At 44.0% G+C, this 10,000-nt stretch overlaps 1 protein-coding gene across 1 annotated transcript in view; it reads left to right on the top strand.

Moving 5' to 3' along the window:
• Window positions 1-10,000, top strand: part of LOC143287189 (uncharacterized) — a 29,795-nt gene that overhangs the window by 546 nt on the left and 19,249 nt on the right. The window contains exons 2-4 of the mRNA XM_076595132.1: window positions 3,849-4,055; window positions 5,373-5,522; window positions 7,167-7,354. Of these exons, the coding sequence (XP_076451247.1) occupies window positions 3,849-4,055; window positions 5,373-5,522; window positions 7,167-7,354 (545 nt within the window). The remainder of the gene's footprint in view (window positions 1-3,848; window positions 4,056-5,372; window positions 5,523-7,166; window positions 7,355-10,000) is intronic.

Here is a 10,000-nt window from a genome sequence, read left to right on the forward strand (position 1 = left end):
ATTTGGCATAAAAATAGGAAAAAATCAATTCTTTCCAGTCATCTTGTTTAAAACAATATTGCACCACTGGGATGGGCACAAAAAATAAAAAAGCCAAATTATATGCAAACTGCATTTACTGTTATATTTATTTTTTTTGTATTCTCTAAACTTGGCACTTTGATCTGATATTCTGACACAACAAGAGCAGTCATTATTATCATTTTTTGTTCAAACAGGAACTTCTTTTGCTGAGCATGGAAGTTTTATTTATTTTGCAAACGTTTTGGTGCAGATAGTAAAAAAGGGAAATTACTCTGTAATTAATGCTAGGGGACTTAATTTGCTTTAAACTGATCTTTCTCAAAATGAAGTCCTTTTCACTTCTTACGACGTTTAGAAGTACTTGTACTTGGCTCTACATGTTATTAGTTTAACAAAATACTCAATTTTCATATCAACTTTAAAACTATAAAACTAGAATGAGCATAAAAGATAAATTGAATTGATCGTGTCGTACTACATTCCAGGCGGGTGTATCTAAACTTGTACATCTATCTAGATCTAGAGAATACGGCTAAATGTTGCAGTGTGATTGCAGCGATAGCCACGTCTCCTTTACCGCGGACTTAAAAAAAGAATTTTTTATTGCCCTTGAAGAATTTTTGAATGCCCAAGATACACCAGAATAATATGATTTAAACAGCGTTCTCACTGCAAATGCCGCAATTGATTTATCGCCCTTTAAAAAAGTATGTTCAAATACTAAATTTTAGAACGTCAGTCAAGGAGCCACGATAGTGTAATGACAGTTTCTTCTCACCCGAACACACGGGGTTCGAATCTGGTTAGGGCTTCTTTTTTTTTTTTTTTTTTTTTTTTTTAACCCGAAGCTTTATAATAACAAATACAGAACACATTTTAATGATTTTTTTTTCTTTTAAGTGTATCACAAGTGAGCCTTGAAGGCCTTTCCTCTCTTGTTTTATTTGTTTTTCCTATCGAAATGGATTTCTCTACAGAATTTTGCCAGGAACGACCTTTTTGTTGCCGTGGGTTCTTTTACGTGCGCTAAGTGCATGCTGCACACGGGGCCTCGGTTTATCGTCTCATCCGAATGATTAGAATCCAGACCACCACTCAAGGTCTAGTGGAGGGGAAGAAAATATCGGCGGCTGAGCCGTGATTCGAACCAGCCCGCTCAGATTCTCTCGCTTCCTAGGCGGACGCGTTATCTCTAGGCCATCACTCCATTTAGTAGTAGTAGTAGTAGTAGTAGTAGTATGAGGAGGGGGAGGAGGAATAACAGCAACAGAAGTAGTAGTAGTAGTGGGAGGAGGAGGAGCAGCAGCAACAGCAGCAGCAGTAGCAGTAGTAGTAGTATGAGGAGGGGGAGGAGGAATAGCAACAGCAGAAGTAGTAGTAGTAGTGGGAGGAGGGGGAGGAGGAGGAGGAGGAGGAGGAGGACAGCAGCAACAGCAGCAGGAGTAGTAGTAGTAGTAATAGTAGTAGTAGTATGATGATGATGAGGAGGAGGAGGTGGAGGAATAGCAGCAGCAGTAGCAGTAGTAGTAGTAGTATGATGAGGAGGAGGAGGAGGAGGAATAGCAGCAGCAGCAGCAGGAGTAGTATTTGTAGTTGTAGGAGGAGGAGGAGGAGGAGCTGCAGCAGCAGCAGCAGCAGCAGCAGCAGCAGCAATAGTAGTAATAGTAGTAGTAGTAGTAGGAGGAGGAGGAGGAGGGATGGTGTTGATCGTAGTAGCGCTGCTTCTAGTCATAGAAATGATAGATATGGTGGTGTTGGTGGTGCCATTTTAGAATCATTGATGCTGTTATCCTCCCCTGCTCCTCCTCCTCCTCCTCCCCACTCCTCCTCCTTCTCCCCCGCTCCTCCTCCTCCCCCGCTCCTCCTCCTCCTCCCCCCGCTCCTCCTCCTCCTCCTCCCCACTCCTCCTCCTCCTCCCCGCTCCTCCTCCTCCTCCTCCCCACTCCTCCTTCTTCTCCCCGCTCCTCCTCCCCACTCCTCCTTCTTCTCCCCGCTCCTCCTCCTCCCCACTCCTCCTCCCCACTCCTCCTTCTTCTCCCCGCTCCTTCTCCCCGCTCCTCCTCCTCCCCACTCCTCCTCCTCCTCCTCCTTCTCCCCACCTCCTCCTCCTCCCCCCTCCTCCTCCTCCTCCTCCTTCTCCCCACCTCCTCCTCCTCCCCGCTCCTCCTCCTCCTCCTCCCCGCTCCTCCTCCTCCTCCTCCCCGCTCCTCCTCCTCCTCCCCGCTCCTCCGCTCCTCCTCCCCGCTCCTCTTTCTCCTCCCCGCTCCTTCTCCTCCTCCTCCCCGCTCCTCCTCCCCGCTCCTTCTCCTCCTCCTCCCCACTCCTCCTCCCCGCTCCTCCTCCCCGCTCCTTCTCCTCCTCCTCCCCGCTCCTCCTCCCCGCTCCTCCTCCTCCTCCCCGCTCCTCTGCTCCTCCTCCTCCCCGCTCCTTCTCCTCCTCCTCCTCCCCGCTCCTCCTCCCCGCTCCTCCTCCTCCTCCCCGCTCCTTCTCCTCCTTCTCCCCGCTCCTCCTCCCCGCTCCTCCTCCCCACTCCTCCTCCTCCTCCTCCTCCCGCTCCTCCTCCTCATAATCATCATCAGTAGAAGTGGTAGTTGTTGTAATAGGAGCCGCAGCAGCAGCAACAACTGCAACAACAATAGCATCATCAGCATCGTGGTCGTGGTCGTCGTAGCCTGATGTGGTCATTGCTATCGACATCGTCATCATCATCATCGCCGCTATTGTCATTGTTGTCATCTTTCATTTCCTCATCACCATTGTCATCATAATTTTCGTTTGTTATTGCCGTTGTCATCATCATCGTCGTAGTCGCTGCCATCACCATCATCGTCATCGCTAATGCTATCCTTGTCATCATCACCATCAACGTTGTCATTGTCATCATTATCCTGTGCGTAACCCTTATCAAGCACACACATTTAAGGGTCCTGTAATCCATGCTAGCATCTGGTGGTCATGGAAACAAAAAACATACCCAGCATGCAAACCCCTGAAAATGGAGTATGACTGCCTACATGGCAGGATAAATATAACAAAACAGTCATACAGGTAAAATGTCACATGTCTGTATGAGCGTGTACATGATTGGAACCAGATGAAATGACAGGAAATGAATGATGAGCACCCAGCGGCAAATGTCAGTACTCAACCAGCCCGTGGCTGTATTCAAGAGACCATCGTGCCTGAGGGTAAATGTGTACCTGTGGGTAATCTGCCTGAGGCAAGGCAAACTGCCCTAGAGTAAGCAACATCCGGTAATCAGGAACACAAGGGCCTACCCGCGGGTCTACAAACCCGAAGGCAATTTACCCTTACTACCAGCCAAAGGTGACTGCCCACGAAGCAGAGGTGGCATTGTTTTCTTGAAGGACAACAGGCGTACGTTTCGGATAGCACGTGCTTTGCGAGCTCTTTCGACAGTGCTCTGAACTGTGGTGAAACCTTAGAGCTTTCTCAGAAGGGAATCACCAGGAATTGTAATTATGGACAATGAGTTGGCTGCATGAGCGCACCCCGCGTGTCTTGAATACGAAGATAACTTGACCTTGAAGGTAAACTGTACTCGTGGGTCCCTACCATAATAGAGGTAGTTAACTTGCCTGAACGCAAATGAATTTTGTCTTGAATACGGCACCTGCATTGGAAATGACGCCGCTTTTTGCAAAGTGATTGAGCTTGGTCTCCAACCGAGGATAGGACGCTAAATAAGTATCAATATGATTCATTTATTCATTCATTCAGTCAGTCATTCAGTCATCCATCAATCCATTCATTCATTCATCCATTCATTCATCCATTATTCATCATTCATTCATCCACAACAGGCAGAGGACGAGATCCTGGAGTCTCAGGCCATAGGGGATCTGATCCATGCCCTGCAGTTGGAGCGGAGCTCTGTGGTCTACGCCGTGCAAAATATCAACGACTCGGCCCTCGACGAGAACTACCAGAGAACGGACTCTGCCATCGCTGACATCGTCAACTGGCCCGCCTTGACCGGCTGTGACTTCCAGAACCGTAGTTACTTGCAGGTCTGTGTTGTTTGTGTGTCTGGAACAGCAGGTGGTTTTTTGTTTGTTTTTGTTTTTGTTGTTGGATGTTTGTTTGTTTGTTTTTCTGTGGGGTTTTGTGTAACGTTCTCTCTGTCTCTGTCTTTGTCTCTCTCTCTCTCTCTGAATGTTTGTGTGTGATCGGTGATTGGTGTGTGTGTGTGTGTGTGTGTGTGTGTGTGTGTGTGTGATGGGGGTTGAGATTGTGGGTGTGGGTGTTGATGCGTGTTTGTCGTCTACTACTACTACTACTACTACTGCTGCTGCTGCTGCTGCTACAACTACTGTATGGAGTAATGGCCTCGAGGTAACGCGTCCGACGAGGAAGCGAGGGAATCTGAGCGCACTTGTTCGAATCGCAGCACAGTCGCCAGTATTTTCTCCCCTTCTGCTAGACCTTGAGTGGTGGCCTGGACGCTAGTCATTCGGAAGAGACGATAAACCGAGGTCCCGTGCGCAGCATACACATAGCGCACCTAAAAGAACCCACGGCAACAAAAGGGTTGCCCCTGGCAAAATTCTGTCGAAAGAAAACACTTTGATCGGAGAAAACAAATAAAAGACTGCAGGCAGAAACAAAAAAAAAAAGGGTGTCGCTCTAAGTGCAGAGAAATATTTTGTGACAAAAAGAGTAACACAATACAATATTACTACTACTACTACCACCACCACCACCACCATTCTGCAGTCCAGCACCACCACCACTACTACTACTATTACTACTACTGTTGCTACAACAACATCAACAACAACAACACCGACCAACTACTACTACTACTACTACTGATGATGATGATGATGATGATGATGATGATGATGAAACACCACCACCACCACTACCAGTAACAGCAACAACAACAACAACAAGAACAACAACAACTACTACTACTACTACTACTACTACTGATGACGACGATGATAATAATGCTGCTGCTGCTGCTGCTGCTGCTGCTGATGATGATGATGATGATGATGACCCCTCCTCCACCCTTGTAGTCCAGCATCATTACTACTACTACTACTACTACTACTACTACTACTACTACTACTACTACTACTACTACTACTACTACTACTACTACTGTTGCTGCTGCTACAACAAAAACACCACCACCAACAACTACTGTTACTAATGACGACGATGCTGCTGCTGCTGCTGAATCATATGATGATGGTGATGATGATGATGATGATGGTGGTGGTGGTGATGGTGACCCGCTCCATCCCCCACTCCCCCCTCCTCACCCCCTCACCCCCACCCCCTAACCCCTCACATCGCTTCATCCTCCTTCCTCGCAGTCCAGCATCACGAATCACCGGGCGCAGCTGCAGCTGGAGGTGAACGGCAGTCTGCACCAGGAGGTGGAGTACTACAGCAACATCAACGACTGCCTCGTCAACCACCTCTTCAAGACCTCCAAGGACATGCATCACAGGACTCTGTGGGCGGTCTGTATCAGTATCAGTATCGGTATCGGTATCAGTATCAGTATCGGTATCAGTATCAGTATCAGTGTCAGAAACTCCAAGGAGGCGTCACTGCGTTCGGACAAATCCAATGTACGCTACACCACATCTGCAAAACAGATGCCTGACCAGCGGCGTAACCCAACGCGCTTAGTCAGGCCTTGAGGGGGAAAAATATATGTAAGAAAAAAACATGAATGTAGTGTAGTTAGTATAGTGTAGTGTAATGTTGTGTGTGTGTGTGTGTGTGTGTGTGTTGTTGTTGTGTGGGTGTGTGTCTTTGTCTGTGTTGGTATGTTTGTATGTATGTGTGTATGTATGTATGCATGTGTACACTTATGTGTTCATGTGAATGTTCTATAAACAGCACCTTCCCTAATATCATGTGAATATAATGACCATGCATGTCTCAACGCTCGGATTATATCACACACTGATAATAAGCTTTACAGCAAACAGGATAGCGGGAGTTGCAAGATCAATGTTTTCCCCCACAGTAATGGGAATTAATTTACAGCTTAGTCTTTTGTGATGGACTATGACTCTTAAACAAGGAGCCAAAATTGCACTGGCTGTTGGTTCTTCAGCCTTGGGGGCCAGTTGACCTTTGGGGACTGTTCCAACGCCATCTGCTCTAAAGCCCTGTTGGCTGTTTTCCTTTGGCAAGACACTCTCCAGTTAATCAGATTCTGACCCATTTTGCTGGGACAGTATTGGCCATTTTTTTTGCTGTTCTGTTGGTCATAGTCGGATACAACTGCATATCATATGATTATGCATGCTTGTGTGTGTGTGTGTGTGTGTGTGTGTGTGTGTGTGTGTGTGTGTGTGTGTGTTGTGAAACAGTGCGTTTCCATGTTGGAGAGGGAAATGATGCTAGTTTTCGGATTCTAAGGAAATTGTTCCTTAAGAAAAAGGCAAACTACGATGAGTTTAAGCCAATAGGTTTCCTCCATATTTTCTCTGTCTTCTCTGTTTTTATGTCTTTTTCTTTTTTTTTTCTAAATTGCTTTTGTTTGTTTTGTTTGCGTTTTTTTGTTTTTTGTTTGTTGTTGTTGTTGTTGTTGTTTTGTTTTTTTTTATTTTCTCAAACTTATTTCTGATGGCTTTGTCAGATCTTCATCGTCTGAAGAAACAGTTTAGTTTTCCACGCTTTTTTTTCGTCCACTATTCAGATGTCAGCTCATGTTAATTCCTAGTCATGTGTTCCACTGCTATTCAGCTGCCAGTTCATTGAAAATCCTTCTTTTTTTGTTTTTGTTTTTTTTTGTTTTTGGTTGTTTTTTTGTATTGTTTTTTGTTGTTGTTTTTTTGTTTTGTTTTCTCTACCATTCAGATACCGACTCATCGAAATCCTTACTTTTTTTTTTTTTTTTTTTATCTAGTATTCCGTTAATTGCTTAATCTGTTTTCATCTATTTACCAGATGTCATCTTATTTTGATTCCTGTTCTAGTATCAGTATCAGTAGCTCAAGGAGGCGTCACTGCGTTCGGTCATATCTATATACGCTGCATCACATCTGCCAAGCAGATGCCTGACCAGCAGCGTAAACCAATGCGCTTAGTCAGGCCTGTTCTAGGTTTTCCTCCGGTATTCAGCTGACATGACAGCTTCATTTTTACAGGATTACGTGGCTTACAAGACGCTCATCAAGTCCAAGGAGGGTACGGGCGTAGCCATGTCTCTGGGCATACCCTTCTTCGAGGCGGGTACTCTCCCTGACGATGACTACATACTCCTGAGAGAGAACGACCACACGGCAATAGACGACCTGGACCTTTTCAACATGTACTCCGATTATGGCAAACAGAGGTAGAATCAGGTGTTGTTGTTGTTGTTTTTTTGTTGTTTTTTTTGTTTGTTTGTTTTTCTTTCTTTCTTTCTTTTTTGTTTTTATTTTTATCACAAATAAGTCAAAATTTCTGGCTGGAAATATTTACACACATGCCACGTACCCATTTCAGTCTGGATTTCTGTGTGTCGTTGTTCAGTTATTCATGTTGCTCTCTTTTGGAAGCGCATATCCATTTTTCTTTAGTCGAGAATCACTTAAGCGTACCACGTTCCACAGACTGAATAATTGTATGATATGGCAATGCTTAAAACCCGTTTCAGACACATGTTGAAAACCTTTCTACAATACTTTTATTGTTAAGTGAAAAGAAAACGCACTGGGCGATTTCGATTATCTTCCGGTTCATTTCAGGTTCCTTTTGGTTATTTCCACTGGAAATAAAGTTTTCAACTGTCTGACTTTGCTGATGTACATCCATGATCGCTCTTGGTGTTGTTACAGCTGCTTTCCTCTCCAGCTTCACATACTAAAGAAAATGCAGCGTGTCATTCTATTTGCATCGATCCAGCGATAATCATTATTTCTAGTACGCGTCAACCATGCATTCAAATCATGAAGAGGAATTGTCACAACTGCAGCCGTTAGTTCAGAGTATGCAAATAGATATTGTGACTGCCAAACTCGCATTTATGCAGCAGCTAGGTAGATGATCCATGGCACTGAAGGGTGACCAGATCATGAGTCTGTTATCGATGAACCTACTGCTCTTTATGTTGGGTGGTAGGATAGGCCATGCTTTCTACACATCACAGGGGGGGAGGGGTGGGGGTGGCGCGGAGGGGGAGGGGCGAGGGCTTGGGGGGGGGGGGGAATCCACAGCTATTCCTAGACATCATATTTCTGTTTATAGCACAAGGGAATTTTGCACTCTAAATTGACAACGAATAAAAGAACGCAGGAGAAATTCTTTTAAGTGTAACGTGAGTGATAACACATCTTGTGTGCATGCGTGTGCTGTAAAGAGTTTTCATTTGGTCACAGCAAGTGTTTTGTGGGGAAAACTTTATGTCAGTTCAACATCAGTTAATCTGAAATGGTGCATCGGTACTGAGCATAATCTTACATACGTGACAGAAAGTCCACTCGTCGTATTGATTTTAGTATTTTCCGAAAAAGACCACTTGGGCGAATGAACATAGTGAAAGCCCTGTACCCTGAGAGGAAAACACACAAGCTTTTTATGGATTGAGTATTCTTTCAAAATGTAATGTTTAAGATGAGAAAGATCAGTTTAAAGCAAATTAAGCCCCCTAGCATTAATTACAGATTAATTTCCCTTTTTTTACTATCTGCACCAAAGATATGCAAAATAAATATAACTTCCATGCTTAGCAAAAGAAGTTCCTGTTTGAACAAAAAATAATAAAAATGACTACTGTTGTTGTTGGGTCAGAATATCAGATCAAAGTGCCAAATTTAGAGAAAAAAATATATAAATATAACAGTAAATTCAGTTTGCATATAATTTGGCTTCTTTTTATTATTATTATGTTTTAATTTTTGTTTTGTGTGTGTGCCCATCCCAGAGGTGCAATATTGTTTTAAGCAAGATGACTGGAAAGAACTGATTTTTTCTATTTTTATGCCAAATTCGGTGTCAACTGACAAAGTATTTGCAGAGGAAATGGCAATGTTAAAGTTTACCACGGACACACAGACACACACACACACACACACACACACACAGACAACCGAACACCGGGTTAAAACATAGACTCACTTTGTTTACACAAGTGAGTGGAAAAAGTGAAGTATGTTTGCTTGACAAGTCGGTAGCCGAACTAAGTTCCCATTCTGATCGTTTTACAGGCTAGGTTTGATGATAGTATTGTTACCAGTTATCAGTTTTATTAGTTTGATTATTTTCGCAATGCCATGCATGAATGCATGCTCCGATCCATACATATCCATGTGATTAGTTCATACTTTTCCCCCCCAGCTGTCTCCATCCTTAGCCTTTCATACTGTTTCTCTTCCTCCTCAGGCTTTTATACTGTTTCTCTTCCTCCTCAGTCTTTTATACTGTTTCTCTTCCCGGCTTTTATACTGTTTCTCTTCCCGGCTTTTATACTGTTTCTCTTCCTCCTCAGTCTTTTATACTGTTTCTCTTCCTCCTTGGGCTTTTATACTGTTTCTCTTCCCGGCTTTTATACTGTTTCTCTTCATCCTGTTTCTCTTCCTCCTCAGTCTTTTATACTGTTTGTCTTCCTCATCGGGCTTTTATACTGTTTCTCGTCCCGGATTTTATACTGTTTCTCTTTCTCCTTAGTCTTTTATACTGTTTCTCTTCCTCCTCGGGCTTTTATACTGTTTCTCTTCCTCCTCGGGCTTTTATACTGTTTCTCTTCCCGGCTTTTATACTGTTTCTCTTCCTCCTCGGGCTTTTATACTGTTTCTCTTCCTCCTGTTTCTCTTCCTCCTCAGTCTTTTATACTGTTTCTCTTCCTCCTCAGTCTTTTATATTGTTTCTCTTCCCGACTTTTATACTGTTTCTCTTCCCGGCTTTTATACTGTTTCTCTTCCTCCTCAGTCTTTTATACTGTTTCTCTTCCCGGCTTTTATACTGTTTCTCTTCCTCCTCAGGCTTTTATACTGTTTCTCTT

This window comes from Babylonia areolata, chromosome 11 (assembly GCF_041734735.1).
Source record: "Babylonia areolata isolate BAREFJ2019XMU chromosome 11, ASM4173473v1, whole genome shotgun sequence".
Taxonomy (NCBI): Eukaryota; Metazoa; Mollusca; class Gastropoda; order Neogastropoda; family Buccinidae; genus Babylonia; species Babylonia areolata.